Source organism: Boleophthalmus pectinirostris, unplaced genomic scaffold, assembly GCF_026225935.1.
Source record: "Boleophthalmus pectinirostris isolate CB_2022bp ecotype Guang Dong unplaced genomic scaffold, ASM2622593v1 HiC_scaffold_1, whole genome shotgun sequence".
NCBI classification, from domain to species: Eukaryota; Metazoa; Chordata; class Actinopteri; order Gobiiformes; family Gobiidae; genus Boleophthalmus; species Boleophthalmus pectinirostris.
Genome location: NW_026570970.1, coordinates 39,807,150 through 39,833,327, shown reverse-complemented (window position 1 = coordinate 39,833,327; position 26,178 = coordinate 39,807,150). Strand labels below are relative to the sequence as shown.

The 26,178-nt window shown below is 43.9% G+C and overlaps 2 protein-coding genes across 4 annotated transcripts; one reads left to right on the top strand and one right to left on the bottom strand.

The window, feature by feature from the left end:
• Positions 1-1,356: 1,356 nt before the first annotated feature.
• Positions 1,357-6,456, bottom strand: LOC129407638 (transcription termination factor 2-like). Its single transcript, XM_055149247.1, has 8 exons — positions 6,367-6,456; positions 6,138-6,243; positions 5,907-5,993; positions 5,744-5,813; positions 4,677-5,306; positions 3,593-3,713; positions 2,396-2,575; positions 1,357-2,238 (listed from the first exon to the last, which is right to left on the bottom strand). The coding sequence occupies exons 1-8, from the start codon at positions 6,392-6,394 to the stop codon at positions 1,928-1,930; spliced, it is 1,533 nt and encodes a 510-aa protein (XP_055005222.1). The 5' UTR covers positions 6,395-6,456; the 3' UTR covers positions 1,357-1,927.
• Positions 6,457-6,886: 430 nt separating this feature from the next.
• cenpj (centromere protein J) lies at positions 6,887-26,086 on the top strand. Of its 3 annotated transcripts, none has more exons than XM_020926928.2 (19): positions 6,887-7,017; positions 8,175-8,505; positions 10,430-10,553; positions 10,725-10,904; positions 11,054-11,153; positions 14,715-14,817; positions 15,003-15,689; positions 15,924-16,404; positions 17,432-17,590; positions 18,359-18,491; positions 19,332-19,497; positions 20,157-20,288; positions 20,947-21,039; positions 21,155-21,257; positions 21,679-21,884; positions 21,952-22,092; positions 24,705-24,789; positions 25,006-25,126; positions 25,247-26,086. In XM_020926928.2, exons 2-19 carry the CDS (start codon positions 8,197-8,199, stop codon positions 25,434-25,436), a joined length of 3,513 nt encoding a protein of 1,170 aa, XP_020782587.1. In that variant the 5' UTR covers positions 6,887-7,017; positions 8,175-8,196; the 3' UTR covers positions 25,437-26,086. The 3 variants fall into 3 exon arrangements, with proteins under 3 accessions (XP_020782587.1, XP_055004151.1, XP_055004165.1); XM_055148176.1 differs by having other exon boundaries at positions 14,691-14,817; XM_055148190.1 differs by lacking the exons at positions 20,947-21,039; positions 21,155-21,257; positions 21,679-21,884; positions 21,952-22,092 and having other exon boundaries at positions 14,691-14,817.
• Positions 26,087-26,178: the final 92 nt, after the last annotated feature.

The window sequence follows — 26,178 nt, the reverse complement described above, 5'->3', positions numbered from 1 at the left end:
TGCAAGAGCCTTTGTCGGTGCAGAACGTTTCATCGACATTGTGGATTTTGTCGGGGAGAAAACTTGCAAACATACAGCACTTCGGAGGACTGTAAACCAGGTCTAAACCAGGTCTAAGCAGCGTAGACTTCTGCATCGGTCCTTTCGCCCGCGGTTACCAAGGGTCTACACGGCCGCGTCTCTGGCGTTTCACCGCTGCTGATATCGCGGTGATTTTAGCGAATTTGTATGAAGAAAAACCCACCACTTCAATCCAGGTTAAAAAAACATTGTAACGCGCGTTACTCACATTTATACCGAGTAAAATATTACTATTTCTTCCCCTGTAATGCCTTACATTACTGCGTTACAGCAAAAAGCAATGCATTACTGTAAATCGTTACTTTCATAACGCGTTACTCCCAACACTGATAATAACCTATGCATTTGAACTAATTACTGAGATTAGTGAGTAGGCTTGATAAATATATGGCAAATTTTTGGAGTTGGGTTTAGCCGTGAGTTCGCTTTTCATATGTGACATGTGACGGTAGAATGAGAGACAGAAAAAAGGGGTGGAGTGGCGCGGTTCGCACTAAGGGACATTTTTGATTGACTGGGCAAAGATTGTGGAGCAGGAGGCAGCGTAATACTACGTCTGTTTTATTTAAGATGCCTACAGTCAGGGGGAAAGACAAAACATTGACTGTGACGCGCACAGCAGCGCGCATGAAGTGAGCACTTGTCACCGCGGCCGTTTTTCGTGGCCGTCCAAAAGGTTGGACTTATCTGTTCCTTTCACGGAAATGAAAAAAAATGCGTTATGAATTGACAACCCGTCGCTTTGTTTATCAACCAAATGAATAGTTATTATTACTGGGGGACTAGATTTGTGTCGCTTTATTTTCACTTGCCCGCTCGGGCAACTAGGCAGAGGAGAGTACTTGCCCGGACAAAAGTTTTAGTTGCCCCGGACCAGCGGACAACCGTTAATGTCAAGCCCAGATTAGTATATGTTGTTTCCCCCTTAAAATGTATTGAACTTTAGTGACAAAAATCAGGGCTTTGCACAGTTTTCATATCATTCTAAAACACTAAGAAAGAGCCACGTAAAGCCTGCCACACACTACAGGATTTTTCAATCGTAAATGATTTTTAAATGTGCAACAAAATGCACAGACCACAGGCACAAGAAGAATTGGATGAGATTTTAAAACTTCCAAGTGCAAAAACTGCAGCAAAGAGATTGCACACTATAAACTAAAAGTTGTGAGCTATCAAAGCTATAGCCCCACCTCACATCAACAGTTTCCTGTTTACAGTAAAGTGACTAACTTTGAGACTTTAAAATGTTCCAGATATCAGCGCATTTCACTTCTAATTTAGATGCAAGTAAAAACTGTGTTACTATTATTTGCAAAATGTGGTGCAATAGTTCAGATAAATGCTTTGCCCACACTATAGCTAATCTGCAGCAGCTTCACTTCGATTCTCTCTGTACAGACGTACACACGAGGACCTACTCTCACTTTTTTACTTTTTAAACAGTGCTTCAAACTAGATGTCATTATTTGTGGAGGACACATTCTACTGAATAATAATAATTTTTTCTGGTATGTCCTGCATTTGTATCTTGTGCCTCTGTGTCTGTTACTCTGTCTGCCCCTGATGCTCTATTTTATTGACTATTGCCATGGTGGAGTTTTGTGGTTATGATATAAGAGGAGCTCAGAGTAGCACCTCAAACATCAGGAGCACAGTGGATTAAAAATCTCTCACGAAGATCCAAAGTCGGGTCACGCCTCCCCGAAATTAGGGAGAAGCACATTAAGACCTAAGGCAGCACATTTTCCTGTAGTGTGTGGCTTCAGTCAGTACATGCTGCTTTGGAATGAAAGCTGACTGGCTAACTTTCTCTCATCAGACTTTGAAAATCTGATATGCCATCTTAAGAAAAATAAATAAATCTGTATTTCTCCAAACCAAATGCGGCATACTCCGATTTAACTACAAGAAGTACTAATGCAAGAGATATACAAGAGAGAACACAAAGTCCATTGTGTGATACAAGCCTTATGACAATACTGAAGTGGCTGTGCACCTTGATGCCTTTTGGGTCTGGGGCCTCGGTGTCGGCCCCTGGACAGGATTCCAGAGACTTGTGCAGATGGTCGATGGCCTTACATGTGGCATTCTTCACCGCCAGCAGCCGGTCCTCAGTCATCCGCCCCCCATAAAACACATGGGCTGGGGGCGGGTCTACACACAGGGAGAAGGGCACAACAGAAGGGAACAGTTAACATATGTTTTATTATCATGTTTAACAGATCTGTGGTTCACCAAATGAAAAGATACTGTCTGAAATTTCTATCAAACGGCATGATAGCTTTGGGTATAATCAGTCTTCTGGCCTCACCTCCAAGCATGTGTGCAGAGTTCTGTGACAGCTGCAGGCCCACGGAGCTCCCAGAGGTCTGAGGGCCCTGTGAGGTACCAGGCGGAGCAGGCAGGAGCACCGTTCCTCCAGGACGACTGAAGGGGTTCACTGGAGCTTTGGCTGTGATAGGGGCCCTGCAGGAGGGGCCAGTCTCAGCACCTGCAGATGCACAGGGAGAAGTTTGGGCCGCAAGTCAGAATGCTTCGAAAAGAACACACAGCGACCATCAACCCAAAAGCACACACAGTAGGTCAAATCCTCCAGCTAAGATGACCAAGTCTAGCTCAAGATCTGCAGATGGGTCCATGTTCACAGCCCACTGCTCCAATGGCATTGAAGGATGGGTCAAGAACAAATTTCCCTATGGGGACAATAAAGTGTATGTAGCTTCATGTGGGGCCGGGTCGCGGGGGCAGCAGCCTAAGCAGGGACTCCCAGACTTCCTTCACCCCAGACTTGTCCTCCAGCTCCTCCGGGGGGACCCCGAGGTGTTCCCAGTAAAGCCCAGAGACATAGTCCCTCATGAACACCTCCCGAGGGAGACGCCCAGGAGGCATCAGAGCAGATGCCCGAGCCACCTCAACTGGCTCCTCTCGACGTGGAGGAGCAGCGGCTCTACTCCGAGCTCCTCCCCTTTACAAACCAGAAGTCCGCCATCTTGTTTTTTTTTTTTTTTTTTAAAATAAACATATGCAAAAATTTTGAAAAATGGGAGGGTTAGGTTAAGAGTTAAGGTTAGGGTCAGGGCTACAGTTGGGGCTATGGTTAGGATTATGACTAGGGTTTAAGTTTAGGGTTATTAGGGTTAGTGCGGGGTGCGATATTTTGTGGGGCGCAGCGTTTGCAGGGCACGGCATTTGCAGGGCACAGCGTAGGCACACGTGAGGGCTGATCACTGCTGCTGGCGCCTATATTTGTATTATTATTATCATCATTAGATTATTACCACATGACATAACAAGGTGATGAGAGTGTTTTTGTGTGAGAGAAGAACTCAGCCTAAATATATGTATGTGTTTTAAACTTAGGTGAATGAAAGAAAACTCAACAACTCCAGCTATGTTTTTGATGAACAAACAATAGGTCAAACAAGGGATAATAGTTTAAACAAGGCTCTTATTACACTTGTGTGTGTGTGTTTGTGTATATAGTGTGTGAGAAGAGAGACTGTGGCACCTGTCTGAGAGGAGGTTGACAGGCTGAGTGCATCCAGAGCATCCTCCAGCTCCTTCACCTGGGTCTTTAAGCGGGCACCCTTATCTGGGAGGGCATCCAGGTTAACTGCACCCAGAGTGGCCTGAAACACACATGGAGCACATTACCCCTTAACAACTCAGGCTCAACCTGCAGTGCATACAACACATGCACCTGTATTAGGCCTGTCACGATAATTATATAAATTTAGCATTCAATATATGAAAACTGGAATAATACTACTTTGGGGCTCAGTATTTATCGTTCCATTCGCTTCCGCTTTATCCAGGGCCGGGTCGCGGAGGCAGCAGCCTAAGCAGGGACTCCCAGACTTCCCTTTCCACGCACACTCCCTCCAGCTCTTCCGGGGGGACCCCGAGGTGTTCCCAGGCCAGCCCAGAGACATAATTCCTCCAGCGTGTCCTGGGTCTTCCCCGGGGCCTCCTCCCGATGGGACATGAACACCTCCGGAGGGAGACGCCCAGGAGGCATCTGGAACAGCCACCTCAACTGGTACCTCTCGACGTGGAGGAGCAGTGGCTCTGCTCTGAGTTCCTCCCATGTGACTGAACTCCTCACTCTACCCCTAAGGAAGCACCCAGCCACCCTGCGGAGAAAACTCATTTCGGCCGCTTGTATCTGCAATCTTGTCCTTTGGTCATTAACCAAAGTTCATGACCATAGGTGAGGGGTTAGGACCCCCTCCGGCCCCTGACTGACTGATGATATTTATCATGTGTACATTTTTTGCAATAGTGGGGAGGCATTTTTATATAATATGATAAGATTTGAGCTATAACAGTACAATGAATAACTTCTGTCTAATTATCGGTTCTTTCTACCATTTTTTTGCACCTCAGGCCTTTTAATGATACAGCATATTTAAAAACTGGTTTACTGGAATTATCTTGCTTTGTATCTGTGGCAGAAGTATTTTCCATATTATCATTTATTGCAGTATTTCTTGGTAGTAATACATCCTGCTTCAAAATGTGCTATCATGGGAAGCCTAACCTGAACTAGGAGAGAAAAGAAAGAGTCAGATCATAGTACAGTCGATTCTGACCTTCTTCTGCTGGAGCTGAGAAGAGAGCATGTTCCTGAGGCCGTGGGGGTGATCTTGTGTAGGCTGTAGCTTGGAGGCCCTCTGGAAGCCTGGGAAAGTGGTGAGGGTCTTCTGAACAGCAGAGTAAGCAGGGGCTTTGGGAGCAGGAGGCTGCACACATAACAGGACCACCTCGTCGTCATCCTCCTCCTTGTCCTGCTCCTGCTCCGTGGAGACAAATGGGCCGCTCCCTTTGTCTGCAGGGCCTGAATCTGAAGCTGGCTCTCCCTGCCCATCTAGGGTCTGTTCTGTAGGTGTGGATCTGGTCTGGTCCTGGGTCTGCTCCTTAGCTGTGGCTCTGGTCTGTTCTGCCTGTTTTTTGTTGGAATCCTCTTTGAGGGTACATTTCTTTAGCTTCATGCCTGCTGGCAACACTCTCTGCTGGGATGTGTTGGATGGCCCCAGCTCTCCGTTCTCCTTGGCCTCTGAAAGCACAGTCTTGAGGTGGCTTCCCTCAGCACTGCTCTGGATCTTTCTCGACTCAGAGTTGCAGTCTGTTTTGGCTGGGGCTTTAAAGGGGTTGCGCACAGGGGGCATACAAGAGGGCTGCTGCTGGCTCTCTGCTAGAGGACTTCTTTTCTCTTTGCTGGGCTGTTTTTAGGAAAAAGAAAAAAGTTGCTTAGTTACTCATTTAATGAGGGTGTTAAAAGTCAAAGCTTCTCACCACCATAAGATCTGCAACTAAATCAGACTAATTAAAAGGTTCAGTAACAGATTTTTTGTCTTAAAAAAGTGAAAAAACAGAACTAGTACATTTTAAACACTTTGCAGTGGTCCAAAGTTATCATTCCATGACCTTATGGATTCTGAGCATCCAAACGTTTCACTGTAACAAGTCTTTATACGAACAAAGACGCTTCCTGATTCTCTGATAATGCTTTCTAATTAGATGCAGACAGTACACAGTGGAGTTATGTCCCTAGGAGCTGCTTATATAGTATATCTGTATTGAGGCAAGACACAAAGTATCTATCTATCTATTCAATACTATTTGCTGCTTTTAGGGTATGTTATCACTGTTTACTTACAGCGGTCCATGGCACATTTCCACACCATTTCTGTCCAGCTTTTTTACTCACAACACAGCGGTAGAACAATCTGAGGAGACACACCAGTGAGAGGAGGTTTCACACAAAAAGCATTTAGTGAATGAATGAATGAATGAATATTGCGTTTGCGGTTGATTCATACCTGTAGTTCTGCTGCTGCTGGCTGTAGGTCAGGGCCTGCAGCTCCACGGTGGACTCTTCATGTTGGAGGCAGTGGGATGGAGGCAGGCTGCAGGAAGAGGAGGTGGAAAAAAACTAAGAAATGATGTCACCCAAACGTTTCCATGAATGTACAGAGCGAACAGATCATAGATTGAACATTTTTATATGGAACAGACAGGGTGACAAGTTGAGCGCACACAGAAGCACACACCTGACCGCCTGACTGAAGTCACAGCCCTGCTTGTCCACGCACACATAGAAGCTTTTGCCTTTGTTCGGTCCTTCTCTGACACCCGTTTTCAGCATGCACACGGCTCCTGTGTGACAAGACCCAAACCGCACTTGCATTTAGAACGATCCGCAAATAACAGAGAACTGCCAACGCTAAAATACAACCTCTAAATGTCTTTGTAGAAAATTAGTTTACTCTACAGGCTTACCGTGACTTTTGCAAACCACTTTTTCCATTTCCCAAATAAAGTCGGCGTCAGTTGACTTCAGTGAATTAGAAGTATTTTTGCATTGACCAATCCACGCTGCCAGAGTGTAGTTCCGGTGGGAAGTTTCAATATAAAGAAAATAAAACATGAAACAAAAAGAGAAAACAGAGATTAGCAATTACAACACAATTGTAATACATGTCATGTCGTAAATAAATGTTTACTTTAATACCATATAAAATATACAGTCAAAAACAACAACATATCAGATCAATAGTTTATTTTACTTTACTTTACTCTTATTATGAAAAACCCGTTTGACACAGGCGTAATTTCTGAAGACACGGTTGAGAGTTTTAATCTTTAAAAATATACAGTTAGTACACATAAAAATAACAAAGCTTAGCAAGCTTAATAACGGCATTGATCATTTAAGTTACAAATAATAATAATAATAAAATTATATATGAGCGAATGTATGAGCGGATAACGAAAACTACAGTCCCCATAGTGCTTTGCGCTCGTGTCCACGGGTCTCGCGGGCTCGTCGTCGGTGATGGCGGCACGCCTCGAATGATTTGCTGATGTTTGGTTTGTGCGGACAACGGGACAGTCCTGAGGCAAAGCGAACTCTTTTCGGCGCAGGCTGAGGTAACTACACGCGAATGACGTGTTTCCCAATCACTGTTGTTGCGTTTGATTGTGTTTCAAGAACGTGAATTTGAGAAGGTGACTTCAGTGTGATTACTGTTTATGTCCCACAGAATCGTACTGTGTCTGACTCTGGCAGCTCTAGCTCTTTCCTTTAATCACCTCTGATTATTGAAAAAATGCCATTTGCTGCTGGTGGTTTGAGACCGGAGGAACATTTAAATTTTGGGGATCACCCTGATCTATTCTTAGAATGTCTTATTCTACAACATTATCTTGAAAAGAAAGGCTGATTTTGTTCTCTTCCTATGTATTCCTATGTGTATTATTATTAATACTATGTATTGGTGTATAAGTAGGCTACTACCTCAAAATGTGCTCTCATTATTGGGGCTTTTGATGACCGTGTTGGTCTCTGTCTGTGACAGGTGCTTCTGGCCTCCTTGTTGGTAGCTCTGGAGTCTCATTTATAACACTTAAAGCCAAATGGTGTAACGAGACAAAAATAAAAGCACTTTTTTTTTTTTTTAATTATGGATGTTTTAAGTGCACAGAAAATGTAGTATTAATATTTATCCTTACTGTGAGCAGGCTTGCATCTCCGCAAACCTGACCCTTATTTAGCCTGGAGGAGGTCCTCCTCCTGCTTGCTTCCATAAGACTTATCTATAGCTATGGAGAATGTTCCGAAGTATGGCTTTAACTTTCTATTTCCATGGAATCATGCAGCTCACTTTCCACCTCCAGAAAGTTACATCACATAACTTAAATGTGTAATTCTGACCAAAAGTGGATGCAGAGATAAGACATAAACTTCGTCTCTCAGAAGTTGCACACATCACTAGTTTCCAAGTAGTCTGTGAAAGCCCCGCAGGTTAGGCTCACATCTTACAGAATGGAGCGTACAATTCCAAGAGTGCTTTTTATAGATCCAAAAGTTAACTGGAAATTTATGTTCATGTTCGTACATGTTGTTCGTACCCATTGGTCGTACAAGTTTTATAAATGAAACCCTGGTCAGTTGTGGATTCAAGCACTTGTTCCAGGAGATTTTGACATGTTGACATCTAGGGACTTGACTATATATATTCTGGTCCTGCTGGATTCATTGGTCATTAACTCTTAACCTGCCCTCATAATCTGTGTGTTAATTCCAGGATTAGACGGGGGCAGGTGGTCATGTCATTCCCAGCACTGCGCTGTTCTCAAGCAGACTTGTGGGCTCGCTGGGTGCCTGGCAGCTCCAGAGCGGGGGCTCTTCCCGAGGGACCTGCCTGCTCAGCCTCCCCAGGGCCTGATGACTCCTTCTCTGGTCACTTTGCCCCTCTGCTGGCCTCAGCAGACAGCAGCTGTGTGGTCCCAGAGCCTCTGAGCTTCCACACTGACATGGAGCTAAAGCAGGCGGGACATGAGCAGCAGAGAGAGGCTACAGACGATGAGGAGGCAGCACAGCCCCACAATGTGCCCCTTGTGCTGAAGCTGGAGCAGGTACTACTCCCACACATTCACTGCTCAGAGGACCTACAGGGAGGACATTTAGTGTGCGTATACTTATTAGATACTTATTAGACACTTATTAGACACACCTTTCCCATACCAGTCCTAGTCCCTCTCCCTAGGCCCTCACACTCACCCGCCGTGAAATCCCCTTTAACGGTCCCTTCATCACCGTGTACAGCACTTTGCTTTCAGATGCACTTGACTTGTGTGATACTCACTTGAACAAATGAGGCACAACTGTCCGCCAATAATAATAGCTTTTCATGCTAAATATTATAAAGACACTGGATAATGTTCCAGATCATCATTGTTTCATTGTCTTACCAGAGTAAAAAATGTCAAATGTATGTATGCTTCAAAACTTTGAAACCCCAAATAAATGCACATTTCATCTCAGTAGCATTTTGTCTTTCATTTATAAATACTTAGATGGCCATACTAATCACTAAATTATGACCTTTACATTTCTACACAAACTTAAATAAATGTGTAACTAAACTTGTTTGATGCTGTTTCAGTGAGGCTGCTCTCCAGTGTTACACACACCTGTTTAGGGGCCACTTCCTCACGGTGAAGGGCCTTATCAGCCCCTCTTCCTCAGGGCTTGATCATTTCAGACAGCACTCCCCTTCATAGGAAGGTGCAAAGTGGAGTGCTAGGGCAAAGGGAAGAGACAAGGGACCCTATGACACAGCTCACGACTTACAGTATACCAGTAGTTCTGAATTACAAAGACTGACTACATGGGCCTTACAGATTTGTAAGACCAGGGCAAATAGAATATAGGGCATACAAAATATAAATATAGAGATTGTTACAAGAGGTGGGGTAAGGAATTATCTCATGTCCCATGCGATTTTGAAAAATAGCGTGATTTCGTGTATTCTGGTGAGTCTCTGATTGTAAATCTTAATAACAGCTCAATACCTCAGTTGCCTCAGTCGTTTATCAGCGCAGGGGACCATGTTTCTGCAGATTTCTAAACAGAATTGGGGAGTACCATAAAAGGCCATTTCCCCCAGTAAATAAACAATATAAGCCTCACAGAAAGTCATAAATATGAGGTTTAAAGTCATAATTATGAGTTTTCAAAGTTGACTCTGAACCTGCTTTGAAAAAACAGATTTCCTGGAGAAGCCATGTATAAACCCATTACACAGAAAAAAATTGTAGTTATTTTACTAATTCACTTCATACTGTATCTAAATGATTTGCTATGAGCCCATGTTTTCATCACTGAGTGACCCAACATTGCCCAGTGCCCAGCAAAGCTCATCAATTCCCGGCCAGGCACAAGAGACCAGGTGCACAATAGTGCGCTTCATTCCCTGTTTGGACCAAACCAGCTACCATGGACAAAGTAATATAGAAGACACTTCGCACGTACTCATTCATATGGGATTTGTGTAGATATCTCTCTTTTAACAACATTCACAAGTGAAGCAGCAAGTGGAGCTATATGGAGATGTCCTGAGCTCCTGGAGGATAGCCTCTCCAGGAAAATGGCCATGTACTTACATGACAAAGGCAAATTTGGAGTCGACTTTAAAATTCATACTTATGAATTTAAAACTAGTAATTAAGAGTTTTAAACTCGTAATTATGGTTGGAGAAAATAAGAGAGAAACAGGGTTGTCACGGAATGCCGTCTGGACCTGATCTGCCACGTGCAGGTGACATAAATATTGGAGGGGACTGTCCCCAGTCAAATCATCACCAGTCCTACATAAAGTTACGTCTATGCATAAGAGTGAGATGTACAGCTGTATGGACTCTGTTGTCACTGTTCTGGAGTGAGCTCTGCTATCAGAGCTGTGCATGAGACCTGTCCTCAGAGCTGAAGGTCTCTTCACGTCTCTTCTACCTGACATCAGTGCTCATGTCCTTTTATGTTGTTGTGTATTGTGTGCAGCTGAGGCAGTGGCAGGAGCACATGCAGCAGCAGCTCAGGGCTCAGCAGCTGCAGGAGCTGCTCCATCTGCAGCAGGAGCAGCACAGACTCCTGGCCCTGATGAGCTCCCCATCCCACCACTCAGGTACTACACAGTCGCCCCATCCCACCACTCAGATACTACACAGTCACCTCACAATCACCCCACCCCAGGACCACACATGTCGCAGGACTCAAGTAAACATGCTTCTTTTGAGGAAGCCTCATGTTACAGGAGACACTCCTGAGCAAACTAACCTTTTATGTGCATGTTTAGAGGATGTGGAGGAGCTGTCAGGAGCAGACTGGGAAGAGGCCACACTTCACAGCAGGACTGAGTGTCATCTCCACAACATGGAAGGGCAGGGGCCCCGGAGCCAAAGAAGTCCACAGAGCCAGAGCCCACAGAGCCAGAGCCCACAGACACCCTTGAGATTTCCCAGCCCGTACCAGGAAGGTGAAGCCACTACAAGTCCTGCCTCACCTTTCCCTTCCCCATGATTCACTGTTGTACTGCGTGTACTGTTCAAATGAAGTGTCTAACACTGAAGCCATACCGAGAGGAAGTGATCTTTTACTTTTATTGTTTGTTGTGCTCCTCCTCAGAAGAGCAGCCGCTGACCCAGGGCAGTGGCTCCAGGCTCTCATCCCAGCACCAAGAGCCTGAAGACAGCAGCACGCACTGGCACACACCTGCTGCAGACAGGTACTCTCTGTCCACACTCTGATTTACTGAGTGAAAATGACAGCTGTATACTAACTACCATGTCAAAAGGAAAATGTAATACTGTGTCAACTGGACAAAAGTTTTTTGAGTAAAGATGTTTTGCAGATCATCCAAGCTGCTTCTTCAGTTTCAGTCAGATCCTGCCTTATATCTTCCTGAAGGGAAAAGCTAACTACACTGAAACTAACACACCTGTTTGTCTACACTGCAGTCTCTGTGTGTTAGCTAGGTTTATTGAACTACACCAAGGCCCTGTTTCAAGAAGCAGGTTTAGTCCAAACTCTGAAAAGGTCATCTCAGAGTTTTCAGTTTCATAAAGAAAGTTAACCTAAACCGTGAGTCAGTCACCATGGTAACTCACTCTGAGCATAACCTGGTCCAAAGCAGGTTTTATTCCTCTACCCCAAATTTAACCAGAGTCTGCTCCTGAAGGAGACTTCTGAATGGTCAATCACAGATGAACCAGGTGCACTTAATAGGTACTATTCACGCTTACGGCACAAAACCAGAAGGCGTTTGGAAGCATTTGGACTTTGGAAGTACAGACTTCTGGCGGGCTCTGTTGGCACTAGTAAATCTGAGAAAATGGCCCGGTTTACTTAGATGCCACCCCCCATGCTGAATCCATGTTTTTACCACATGCCCAGTGCATGGCCCAGTGTCGGTAACTACCCCGGAAGTTGTCATCCGCATGTTTCCAAACGACTTCTGGTAAATGTCAGTAGAGCCTCTTAGGCTTGACAAGAGATAAATGATTTAGTGTATTCGTTCATACTTTAATTATTTGACTCAAACACTTCTTTAAAATGTGTTGCAAAGTGCAAATCTTTAGATTAATGGAACATACTTTATGCAATTTGATTTATGTACACTTTTTTCATTTACTCAGTGAGCTACATAATCCTCAGTCCTCAACATAATTTTCTATGCCAAATCTGAAATTAAATATTAAAATTGTAATTTAAACAATTTAATAATGGTTTTATCTGTTTTATGTAAGAAGGCTTCAACAAAATTCTGTAGGACTTTTGAGTAATCTGATTTGTACCTTCATACTAAAAGAGATCAAACTATGTGCTCCTCCACATTTCTTTTATATTAAATCTGACTAATCTATAGTCACATGACTTCCTGTTCCTCTAAAACAGAATCCTCCTCTGGTATACCGTTGCCACGGTGAATCCTCTTTTCTGGGATCCATTGACAAAGTCTTGTGTCCTCTGCTAAACTCAGGGTTTATTCTCTCTGAGTTTCTAACTCTGCTCTAAACCTGTTTAGTGAAACAGAAAACTCTGAGTTGTCTGTCCAGGGGAGATTAACCCTGAGTTAACTCTTAAACCCAGGGTTTATTGAACCTTCTTTGTGAAACAGGGATTAAGAGTGAAGCATGAATCATATTAGCATAATTGTTAAGGCCCTCACACCTGTTAGCATACTGGCTATCACTATTATTTTCCCTGATTTTGATTTAGGTCTGTGGATGAGAAGTTAAATAGGAGATAGATGACGTTTAAGCCCCCCATTCCTGTTTAAAGATGGATTAATGAACGAATGAATGAATCACGGGATTTATATAGCGCCACTCAAAGTCACTTTACGGTGCATTCTTCATTCACTCTACACTTTGTGATCGTGAGATGTTATTGTAGCCACAGTTGCCCTGGGGCAGACTGACAGAAGTGTGGCTGCCAATCAGCCCCTCCGGCCACAACCATCCAGCAGGTCCACAGGTCCTGGATCCAGTGACTCCAGCCTCACAGCGAACAGTCCCAGGTCAATTTGGGTCAACAAAAAAAACAACCTGCATAAACAGGGCAACATTAATACAATTTTCGCAAAGCACAAATTCAGATCTGGTTTAAATCATTTCGAACTACTTTTAACTGGATTACAGTAGCTTGTAGGTTGTTTTTTTTTTTTACACATTGCGAGGTATTCAACACGTGGCACTAGCAGTGCACATGGTAGTGTAACAACCCTTAAAATCTGTATATAAGTTCTGATTTGTACATAGTTATATATTTCTCCAGTTGTTTTTTTTTACACATTCTCTGAATCGTGTAAATAATAAGTGGTCATTGCATCATGTAGTTAAGTCAAGTTAGAAAACAAAATGAAGCTAGCATATCACCTTAGCACACTCACCGGAGAACAAGAACAAACAAAACCTGGACAAAACTTCCTCTCCAGAACTCTTTACAATTTGATGTATCTCTAAGAACCAAAAACAAGTTGTTATTTAACAATTTAAGCAATATTTTACCACATTTTTGCACAATAGAGCTTACATGTGCTGTCCATTTTCTTCACAAGATGGCGGTGCATTTGCAAAAGACCCTACAGTACCGTCTACTGGGCGCATATGACACTGCATAGTTAAATGAAATTTAAAGGAACACACTCCCAATTCAACAAACAAAACTTGGGTGGGTTACACCAAGTCAGGCTTTGATAAGCTGGTAAGCCATTGTCTTTCCTAACAAAAATAACCTTTAACTGCCCTCTCAAACCAGTTCTTTTCTCTGGCTAAGATCTGTGCCTCACTCTCCTCAAAGGAGTTGGTGATTTTGAGATGGAGATGGGCGGTGTACTGGGGCCCTGTACTGCTCTCACGCTGTGTTGGTGCACCCTCTCATGAAGAGGTTTTGTTTCTCCAATATAACACTCACTGCCATCTGCACTACACTGAATGGAGTAGACCACATTGCTTTGTTTGTGGCTCGGGGTTTTGTCCTTTGGGTGGGGCAGTTTCTGTCTTAAAGTGTTTGTAGGTTTCAAAAAGACTGGGATTTTATGTAGTCTGAAAATCCTCTGAAGCTTTTCAGACTCACACAGGAATAGTGACACCCTTTCTGCTAGGTTCTGATTCTCTGATTTTAGCTCTTTGTTCTTTGCTCCAGCTCTACTGTGGGAAGAGCTCAGAGTAGAGCTCCTGCTCCTCCGCATTTGTGCTGCAGTGGATGGTGTGAATCAAAAAGCAAGTATTGGTCAGTGTGTGTGGCCTTCTTAAAGACTTCTACCAGGAGTAACCTATCTTCTATAGTTACTGCACAATCTAAGAAGGGCAACATATTCTTCTCGTGTGAATTTGATGTTCGAATTTAAAGCATTAATATGTGCAATAAAGGATCCAGTTCAAGCCCTGAAGACTGTTGACTACAGATAAGAAATCTTAAAGAACAAAAACAGCCAATCCATCTTTGAACAGAAATTGAGGGTTTAGACATCTCCTTTTTATAACTTCATCCTCAGACTTAAATCAAACCCAAGAAAAAAAAATAGTGATAGTCTGTGTGCTCAGAGTTGTGAGAGCACCCATCAGGGGCCTAAACGATTCTGCTAATGTGACTCTGACACACTTCACACTTAGTGCAGTTTAATAGACTGAGCCAACAAACAGAAGGTGTGTTAGTTTCAGAGTAGTTTCAGTGTAGCTAGCTCCTCCCTTCAGGAACATATAAGGCAGTGTCCACCAGCATCTGACAGAACTGCTTGGATGATACTATGAGTGTACAGTATTTGTGGTGTTTGTTGTGTCAGGCCCATTAGACCTGGGACTGGTGCTCAGAGGACGTTTGAGGACCTGCTAGAGGAGCAGCTCAGACACGAGGAGAAGAGACTCAAGTCTGTGCACCCACCACAGGTCAAAAATTGTCCATCATCTCACTTGTCCCTAATTGTCTCTCCTGTCCCCCTCTCTCTCTCTTGTCCCCCACGTGCTTTCCTGTCCCCCATGAGCTCTCCTGTCCCCCACACTCTGGTCTGTACCTGTGCTCTGGTTTCTCAAACTGGGTTGTGACAACTTCAGTGTTTTTCTGTCTCGTGTAGAGTGATCCTGGAGGCTGTGCCCCCCAGGCCCTTCCTAAAAGAGCGTTTCTGAGGAGAGGAGAGGGGCTTTTGAGGTTCACTGGTCACAAAGCAGACATTTGCAAGAATAACAGACCACCAGCTCAGACTGAAGCCATCATCCGCAGCAGTTCAGAGCCTGTCTCTGTGCAGAGTGGACAGTCCAGCTATGGCCCCAAGCCTCTGCAGCGCAAAACAGCCACTGTCTCTCAGGAGCCCCGCCCCACCACCTCCCTGCTCCAGGACACCAAGGCTGCCCGCTTAAAGGGATTACAGAGCCAGCTGCAGCTCCACCAGCCTCCACCACAAACTGTTCAGAGGCAAACACAAGGACCAGCCAGCACCAGGCCCACAGAGTCTGCAGCCTGTGGGAGCTTAGCCAGTGAGGCCAGACCCCAGGCTGATAGCGCTCACCACAGGGCCGAAGCTTGGCCTACCGAACAGGGGCGAGGAAAGGGATTGACACAGGGGCTGGGACAAGGACAGGGGCTGGGACAAGAGCAGGAACAGGGAGGAGCCAGGAGCTCTCAGGAGCGTTCCTTCCAGGAACGGCTGCTGCGCTGGGAGAAGGTCCGGCAGGAGGAGAGTGTGGAGCTGGGAGAGTTTGAACTGCTGGAGCAGGCTGCAGAGGAGCTGTCCTTTTCCTCCAACTCCTCCTTCGTCCTCAAGGTCTGTCACCACATCTTCTCTTATCCACTATGTGTCCTACAAAGTCTAGATTCTTCTCCCACACAGGGCACAGAGCGGGGGCAGCAGTGAGAGGAGAAGCTCATACTGACCTGTCTGCATTTGACCCCTCCATACTCTAATCTGTCTGTATTTGATCTGTGTTGTGACCTGTCTTTTATTTAACCTGTCTGTGTTCTGACCTGTCTGTACCCATCCATGTTGTGACGTGTGCAGGTTCTTCAAATGGATCGGCAGAAGCAGCTCCCAGCCGAGGAGCTCCACCAGCGCCGCCTGTCCTCCACCCCAGTCAAATCTCCTCCACATCCAGTCTCCCGCCAGGGGCCCACTGAAGGGGGGCCACAGCAGAGTGCCAGGCAGGGACTGTGTGAGACGTCCTCGGACAGCTGGAAAAGACGAGACGACCCAGCAGAACAACAAGTGCCTTCAGGTCCATGTGTCTATGCTTTCCCCTGTCAGAGTAACCCTCCATATGACAAGCACACATACCAGGACCAGCACCACTCCCCGACCCCCGGTGAGGAGGCAAACAGTGACGGTGAGGACTGCACTGTGACAGAGCACCTGCCAGAGGAGCACCCGTCAGAGGAGCACTGCCAAGAGAAGGCAGAGGAGCAGACGAGCAGGGTGCTGTTTGATGACCATGACACTTGGAGCCAGCTCTCTGAGGACCACAGTTTGAGCACAGACAGCCCAGGTGAGGAAGGGCCTGATCAAAGCAGGCTTTAACGGGCCCTAATAATACTATTTTATGATCTATGATATAATGTAGTTTTCTCATCACAAACAGACCTGGAGTTGTGTTTTGTTTCATTCACATGTTTAACACACAAACCCTGCACATTTCAGTCCTTCTCTCAAACACTCCACTTTGCGATGTCATGTGGTAATACAGGAAGCTCTCCATTGTGTTTTTAAACATTCACCATCAGTAAAATCATCAGAATAATTTCATCTCTGGTATTTCTAATCTCTGTTAAACTAAAGGTAAAAGGAGCTGTTCACTTGAAAACTACTACTTCATGACATCACAAGGTGGAACAGAGAATTTCGAGCTTAGGAGAATGTAGACAGTGTTTTTAGACTGTATAAAAAAGTGGACTAAGTGAGCATGATGTCACCCACAGCATTCAGCTCCTCTCAAATGAATGTCACGTTGCCACAGTTACAGGAGCAAGTCTGGAGCCATATTTGGAAATCCAACCGCAAGTATCATAGCAACCACATGAGCCAATCATGATTGAGGTGGTTAAAGGAGCCCACCCTTCTCACCGGAAAGTGGGAAGGGGACTTACTTAGCGACGAAAGGCACTAGCTGTCACTCAAACCAGTTGCTAACGCTAGCGGGAGCAACCTCGGGGAATGAAGGTGTCTGATTGGCCCGTTATTTATGTTCATATTTTGACTTAAAGACAAAATAGAGAAATGAAAAGTTCAGGATCCTATGTTAATCCTGGGTTAATATGAACATTTAAGACCAAAGTACAGAGAGAGGAGCCACAAGATCCCAATGGAAGTCAATTGAAGCCAGAGTCAGAAGGAGCCGGAAGAGCCGCCTGGAGCACTTCCTATTTGGAAAGTGGTGACTAGCGCGTTAGCTATGTCCATTCATATATACAGTCTATGGGAGGTAACAACGTTATAACATGGCTTAAAGCTCATTTAACCTCCATGTCACTGCATCCCTTACTGTAGGTGTTTTTACAGCCCTGCTCTCTCCACAGGTGAACCGTCCTCTCCACCAGAGCACACTGTGGAGCAGGAGGCCCAACCCTCTCAACTCATGAGCAGGCTCTTTCCTGCACTCAAGACACACTCCCACAATGCTCCTGTGTGTGCTCCTCCCACAGCCAAGCCCCAGAGCGCTCCGACCATCACACACCGTGAGTCACTGTCCTTTCTGAGCTTTAACTGAAACTACAAACATTCAAGCCTGTCCTCTTAAAGAAAGCTCCAAAAAGTTTTGCATAATAGTCCCTGTATTCTGCAACTTTTTGGACTTTTTGGAGCTTTCTACCATGATTATAACATTGTTCCCAAGAACCTGCATGAAGAGGTTTTATTTGTCATCCATGCATGTTTGAGTAATCTAGCAATCTCTCCTAGAAATTATTCAAACCCTCCTTACAGTTGGTAGTATGAGCCTGTACAAGGCTACAAGCCTACACCACTGGGCCACACAGACTATGACGCACAGAGCTAAGTAGAGGACTACTTAGCTCTGTGCATCTAATTTCTGTGTAGAAACTACAGGTGCAAAGTATAATCTAGTCTTATGGTTACTCTTTAAAAGCTCTGGTAATCAAAGAAAGTTTTTTGATGATTGACAGTCAGCTCACATTCTGTTAATTTTACAGTAGAGGTGGAAGATATATTGAAAATGTATAATATGTATTATGTATGTGGTTTTAGAGATCTACAAAATGAGAATTCTGTGTATTTTGTCTACAACAGACTGCAAATAGGGCTGATTAAAAGTAGAAAAACATGCATCTTCATGTAATGTATCTTTAAACAAAGGTAGAAAATTATGTTTTTCATGCCACATTCACAGTCTCTTCACTTTCTGTGACTCAAACCTCAGTCAAGACCTTCACAAAACTAAATCTTGTGTGAATGTAGTGGTTGATGGAGCATGTGTTTGTGTGCAGCTCAGCAGGCCCAGTCCCTCCTGCTCAGGGAGAGGCTGGCAGAGCTGGAAGTGGAGATCCAACGCTTCAAAAAGGAGAACGCATCTCTCGCCAAACTTCGCAAGGACAACCTCAGAGTCCAGGAGGAGCTAAGGTAGATTTTACACTCTGTGTGGGACACTGTGTCTGGAGGGTCTGGCCCATTGGCTGTATATATAAATGGGCAGAGGTAACCTACTAGCTGCTGCGTTCCAGTGAGCATGGGCACTCATAATGATAATAATAATGATAATAATGATGATAATGATGATGATAATAATAATAATAATAATAATAATAATAATAATAATAATTATTATTATTATTATTATTATTATTATTATTATTATTATTATAATTATTATTATAATTATTATAATAATAATAATAATAACAATAATTATTATTATTATTATTATTATGCATCAGTTTTATATAGTGCTTTCTCTGACAGAAGTGAGGCTGCCAATCTGCACCATGGTATCACTCACACACACAAAAGTCTTCTGATTCTATCAACTCAAATTCTCTTTCTGGGGTCATTATTTGCGGAAGACAGTTTCTATGAATAATATGGATGAGATGCTGCACTTTAAATTTACCACTTTAGGAGAGGTGAGACTTCTCATTATTTTTCTCATTATTTTCACTATATCCCGAGTTTGTATTTTACGTCTCTGTGTCCGTTAGCAGTTACACAAACAATATCTTACACGTGTCATTAGGTTATGAAAACTATGAAAAAAATAGTGTGATTTAAACTGTGTCGAGTACGGTTGAACCCGGACACAGATATCTTAATGCCTATGGGCTCGGTTTGGATTTGATCAGTTCTATGCTGTCTCGGACAGAAAAAAACAGCCCTATCCACACTCTACTCTGATTGACTTGTTTTCCCGGTCGAGGCAATGACTTTCTATGGTCTGACCATAGCCCTCTGTGATGTGGCCCACAGGAGGGAACGCAGTGACTTTGAACAGATGATGGTACAGGAAAGAAGCCGCTTGGAGGAGTACAAACGAGAGGAGAGCCGTAAGCTGCAGAGGGAGCGCAGACTGTGGGAGAAGCACATGACCGCCGCAAGAGCTGCGCCCAACAAGAGTGAGCGCGATGAGATACAGGTCAGTCACCGCCGACTCACACAGCCAATACGCCTATGACGCATCCTGCGACGCATCCTGCGACGCATCCTGCGACGCATCCTGCGACGCATCCTGCGACGCATCCTGCGACGCATCCTGCGACGCATCCTGAGACACATTCTACGACACATGTACTGACAGAAGTAGTGTAAGTAGTGAAGCTAAAAACTGTAGTGGTTCTAGAAATATGGTACAAAAGTATTTCTCAAATGAGTAACTTAAAGAACATAACACCTGATTTATCATTTGAAAATAATGAGGCAATTTTACATACATTTTTGAGACTTAGAGTGAGTCATTTTACTGTAAAGGGGAAATGACTCGAGTTGCACTACAGTTCTGATGAGAGCTCACAACATTTGGCTTATAGTGTGCGGTCTCTTTGCTTCAGTCTTTGCGCTCAGAGGATTGTAAGTTTTGATCTGATTCTCCTCATGTCTATGGTGTCAGCTTTTTGCTGCACATTTTAAAATTGTTTATTGTGTGGTGGGTTTTAGAGTAGTGTTCACTTCAATAAATATATTACTCAAGTAGGAGTAAATGTATTCTGCTATAAAAGTACTGGTTAAAAGTTAGACTATTTAGCCTAACATGAGTAGAGTCCTGTGCTGAGACGATGTGTGATGTGTGTGTCTCAGGCTCTGAAGCAGCAGCTGAGCTCAGTCCAGGAGGAGCTGAGGAGGAAGGAGAGCCGTTGGGCCAACACCCACAGCAGACTGCGCCACCAGCTGGAGGCTCTGGGGCAGGACAACAGAGGCCTGCGAGATGAGGTCAGCCCATTCACACAGTGTCAGCTCACGAGGGCTGCACCGTATGACATCACAAGGTGGAATAACTGTTAAACTTAAGACTAAATATGCTGGATTTGTTCAGCATGTGTGAAAACAAATTACAACTCCAGGTAAGTTTGTGTAGAACTTTGAGCTGCGAGTTGACTCAGACAAATATTTAGAACTTATGTTCGGGCTCAGACTCGGACACATCAGCGCGGTAAGATTTGAAATGTAAAATTAAACACAGTTTAGACTATTATGTAGGTAGCCAATGGGCCTGTTTCTCTTGATGCAAAAGTTTGTTTTTGTGATAAAAAAAATAAATAAATACATAGAAAATATTAGGCTACCTTAACATCATTCCTCCTGTGCACGAGTTTTGTCTATCGCTCTGCCAGTGGAACGTGTCCAGCTATTTAGAGCATGGAAACCCAACCAAAGTCTGACGGCACCTCTCGGCACCCGACAGGCTCGTTTGGACTCGGACACAAATATCTTCGATCTTCGATTACTGCTCTGTCTGACGAGGGCTGGTCTCGGACAGAAAAAATCATCCTTCTCCACACTCTAATCCACATGTACCCACAAACTGACAAGCACACAGTCGCACACAGGAGTTCACAGGTCAGAGGTCACACTGTCTGTCTCCACACAGGTGAAGACTCTGGAGAAACTGCGCATCACAGCCTGGAAGAAGAACTCCATGGACAGTGACAAACCCTCTGCTGTCAAAGGAGTCAAGTTTGCTGTATGTTTACGTTCAGCACATGTTACACTTTAGCAGAGCTTCTACCCGAGTGTCTGTCACTGAATGAGACTAGAGAGGTGGTCCATGTGTGATGTGTGTTCTACCCTCTGCTCAGACTCCTCTAGACTCCAGCAGCACTAATCACAACAGCCCTCCTGCAGCGGCCACTAGATGGAGCCGCCGGGCATCTGCTCCAGGAGGCATGGTGGGGACAAAAGGTACATCAAGCCATAAGTCACTGGAAAGGGAAGGGTCTGAGTCAGTATATCATTACAGTTTGCAGTGGTAGCTTCTCAGCACTGAGCTTAAAGCAGACATATTGTGCTCTAGAGTTATAATCTTGGACCCCTGTGGATTATGTTGTCATTTGCACATTTTAAATCTCAATATTCATCTAAAACAACATAATAAAAGAAACAAGTCTGCTGACTTCTCCGTTAGAAAACCAGTGGGAGCTGATGTTGCCGTAAATGTCATCACAAAGCGCCGCATGCAACTTGAAGTGAATAAATGGTGACGGGAAATAATTATAACACAGTTAAAAGCTTTGAAAAGTCCATTTTGCAGAATAGGTCTGAATGTATTAAACACTACCGTACAACTAGAGGACTCCCTGTGTGTGTGTGTCTGATGTTTGAGGATTCAAGAGCAGTCTGAGGAGGCCGTCTCTAACAGTAACTACAGTGGAGGAAACTGGGCATGGAGATGAGAACCAGTCCAGCTGGAGTCCAGAGGAGGCTCACGCAGGCTCCTCCAGTGACACCCAGGCCGAAGTGAACCCAGCACAGGACTATGAGAGGAGGAAGCAGGAGCCACAAGAGGAGGTGCTGGGGCTCGACGGGAAGGTGAACTGTGTGTCATCAGAAGGAGTGGCCCTGGATCCTCTCCCTCACCCTGTCTGTGCCCTGTCAGGTGGAGCAGGTCCTGTCCAATGGTGCACGGCTCATAGTCTTCCCCAACGGCACCAAGAAGGAGGTCTCACCTGACGGACAGACAGTCAAAGTCACGTTCTTCAATGGAGACACCAAAGAACTGACAGCAGACCAAAGAGTGGTGAGCACACACACAGGCACCCCCCACCACCACCACCACCACACACACCATGTTATTCTCAGTACCATGAAGATATACAGTGGTGTTACAGTAGAAAAAAAGTGTACGCAAGTACGTAAGAGTAAAGTTACAAAACAGTTGTCCAAGAAAGTATTTGGAAAAACTTCTAATCAAGTGAGAGAGTAACTTGAGACATGCCATCTGATTTATAATTTGGAGTTAATGTAATTTCAAGGACAAAACATTAAACACAACAGAAAACAACAGATTTCAATCACATTTTATACAAAGACCACAAAATTTAGACAAACTAAATTATGATGGAGCGATGAAATACACACAAATCCTTTCATATTATCATGGATCAGGCTGATTTTTTTCTGTCCGAGACCAGCCCTCATTCTACAGAGCAGTGATTGAATCCAAGCCGAGCCCAATTAAAATCACACTATTTTCATAGGCCTAATAACACATGCAGGATATTGTTTGTGTGGCGGGATATAGCGAAAATAATGAGAAGACTTTAAATTTACCACTTTACAAGAGGTGAGTAATAAACTGCAGCTTCTCATCCACATTATCCATAGAAATTGTCCTCTGCAAATAATAATATCCACAATAATATCCAGTCCACAAAACTGTGCTGCTAATCCAGTTTGAGGCGTTTTTTTAAAATGAAAAAGGTGAGAGTAGTTACTGACGTGTCTGTTACATCCACACAGCACATGGATCGAGGTGAAGCTGTAGATCAGTGATAGTGACTCTACTTCCTGTGGACCTAATCTCCAATCTTTAATGCTTTAAAAATCCTGTATCTGAAGTTTTGCTCCACATGTCACAAATAATAATAACACAGTTTTGTCTTGTATCTAAACTAGAAGTGCAGAGATCTGATATTTGAACATTTAAGAGTCTCAAAGCGAATGGTTTTACTGGAGACAGGAAACAGCTGACACGATTGAGCTCTTAACTTTATATCCTGTGGTCTGCAGACAGATCCCACTGCAGCCATAAAGTTTCATCAGATTCTCCTCATGGTGTGCGCTTTTTGTTGCATGTTTAAAAATCATTCAAGACGGAGAAGTCCTGTAGTGTGTGGCGGCATTAAGTTTTTAATTTTACATTTCAAATGTCTTATTGCGCTGATGTGTCCGACCCGAGCCTGAACATAAGTTCTAACTATTTGTATGAGTTCGACCGAGCCCGTCGGGTTCTGGTCGGGCTTCCATGCTCTAGTTATTGTAAAGCTTTTGTATGGAGTAAGAAAGCTGTCAAAAATATTTGTGCGCATAAAATAGAAATCCGTGCATATTTGGCTGTACTTGCGCATAAAATAAATATTTGTAAACTCTCAAATGAGTCCAGGCTACAGCCACAGCGAGCATCAGTCAGTCTTCACTTCAGCTGCATTTCAGACAATGGGTTATACGTGAGTTATAATGGGTCATAATTAGCAAATCCATCCACGTCACGGTGACGTTATACTTACCGGTAAATACTGTAAACATACCAAGGTGTTGCCTGTAAACACGAACATTAACTGATGCTGGAAGCTGCATTAAACTGTAATGTGTAACATTTCATTGGCTGTGATGTCTGTAACCAGGACAGTTTGGTAGTGTTTGGTGTAAACTGGGACATTTCAGCGTCCTGAGGAACTTTTGGTGGCATTTCATGCGAGAAATGCAGCTGAAGTGAAGACTGACTGATGCTCGCTGTGGCTGTAGCCGTGAATGTTTTAATCTAAACATACAGAGAACCTGATATTTGCTAATTAGCCCTGGGATAAGGTTACGTTGGATGTTGCCAACTGGCTCTACTATGTTTTCTAACATATAGGTGCAATTTCCCGTTCAGAGGAGGTGTTTCTACACAATATTATACAGCAGCGTTCGGTTCCCGAATTCAAGACATTTTTACAATAGATTTTAATGAACCCACTTGTTGGTCGCTGTTGTAGCTTCTTGTGCTATTACTCTGTTTTTACTCTGATACAAACTTGAGCTGCACAGTCTTGATCTTGATCGATGTTTCTTCTGCTCGAAGAATAATGTCTGTGAAGTGATGACATATTTTTGACAGTAAAGTTCCGTCTGTGAATTCATATTCGTACTGATGAAAGCGTAATCGTAAATTTTCATTTCGTGATTGTAATTCATGACGTCGTAATTTTTCAATTCGTCTTCTGATGGATAAATACACAATATATTTGATGTACGACTGGACTCATTTGAGAGTTTACAAATATTTATTTTATGCGCAACTACAGCCAAATATGCACGGATTTCCCAAATACTCACGGATTTCTATTTTACGCGCACGAATATTTTTGACAGCTTTCTTATTCCATACTTTTGCCACTTGTAGACTTACTCACAGTGGGGAGAGTAACCAAAATGTTTCCTCAAGAGCAATGTTACTTCCAACTAAATATTACTCAAGTAGGAGTAAAAGTATGTATGGAAGTACAATATAGTGAAAAATCTAAATTTACTTAACTAAAAGTGAAACTATATGATCAGAGGTGGGTAGGTCTCTTCAGAGCTAGTTACATTGACTCAAGTCTGCCTGCACTAGGCCATGGTGAGTAATGTTTGGTCCACTTTCCTCAGATCTACTTCTACGCAGAGGCCAAGACCACTCACATCACCTACCCTGACGGCATGGAGGTGCTGCTCTTCCCCAACAAGCAGACAGGTGAGACCTGCTCATGGGGCATCATCAGCGTCCATAAACATTCTGATTGATACAAAAGTTTTTCATTAGGTGAAACACAAAGGTGAAATAATGTTGCCCGTTGCCCTGGTCTGGTCCAAATTTGGGCTTGTGTGCATGAAACTCAGTTCACACTTTAGCAAAATTTGCAGATTTGTTCCTTCAAAAAGGTTAAACAGAGCACTATGTGTTCAACAGAGAAACATTTCCCTGATGGTCGCAAAGAGATCACATTTCCTGACCAGACGGTGAAAAACCTGTATCCAAATGGACGAGAGGAGAGTGTTCTGACTGATGGCACCGTCATCCAGATCCACCCGTAAGTCCTCCACCGCATACGTCCACCCGTCCACCCCCTAAGTCCTGTGTCCTTACATGTGTCTGTGTCTTCCTCTGAAAGACTAGTCTCTCTGTTATTAGAGTATCTTGTGTGTTCCAGAGATGGCAGTAAGGAGATCCACTTCAACACAGGGCAGAGGGAGGTGCACACAGCAGAGTACAAGCGCAGGGAGTACCCAGATGGCACGGTAAAAACGGTCTACAGCGACGGGCGCCAGGAGACCTGCTACCCCACAGGACGCCTCCGAGTCAAGGACAAAGACGGCAACATCATTCTAGACACACCCTAAACTTTCCATGTTCATTTGGGATGGATATCTTTATGTATTTGTCTCTCAAGTCTGGAAATCTAGTTCTACTTCATCTGAATTATTTCTATATTATAAGGTCCTATATTGTGCATTCCTCTGGCTTGTGCAGATTTACACGTTTGCTCCGTAGCCTTTGCAGTTTAAATAAGGCTTTCTGCGAGCATCACTGGCCTCATTCACATGCACACCAAAATTTGATCATCGGACTTCTGGACATTTAAGAGGATTTAAATGACACATAAACCTCAAAATGTGTTGGATGTGTGTAATCAGAGGGACCATGATCAGAAATCATCATTTTCACCTGATTATCAGATTCAGGGTGCATATGCAACACAGATTCATTTTCTTTGAATGAATTGATGTGGGTGCTGAATAAGTAGGAGTGTGGTCAGTGGAGAGTTCAGCTCATAGGGAGCTCATAGGGAGACTTTGTTTTTATGAGCAAACTCAGTTTAGCAGGATATAGGACCTAGCTCCTTGGTGCTTTTTCTGTTCCATTTTGTAAAAACTTGATACACATTTATTTCTCTATTTAAAATAAATTTGTAAGAAACACAGTAATTACGTTGTACCCAAAACCACTTTGCCAGCGGTGTTTGAAGAATTACCTGGCCCTGGTACACAAAGCTGTTGTTTTGTTTTTTTGAAAAACCTGAAATCAGCCAAACTCTGGATTGTGTTGGGAAGTGTCTGAGTGTCCTGAAAAGTGCTACATACA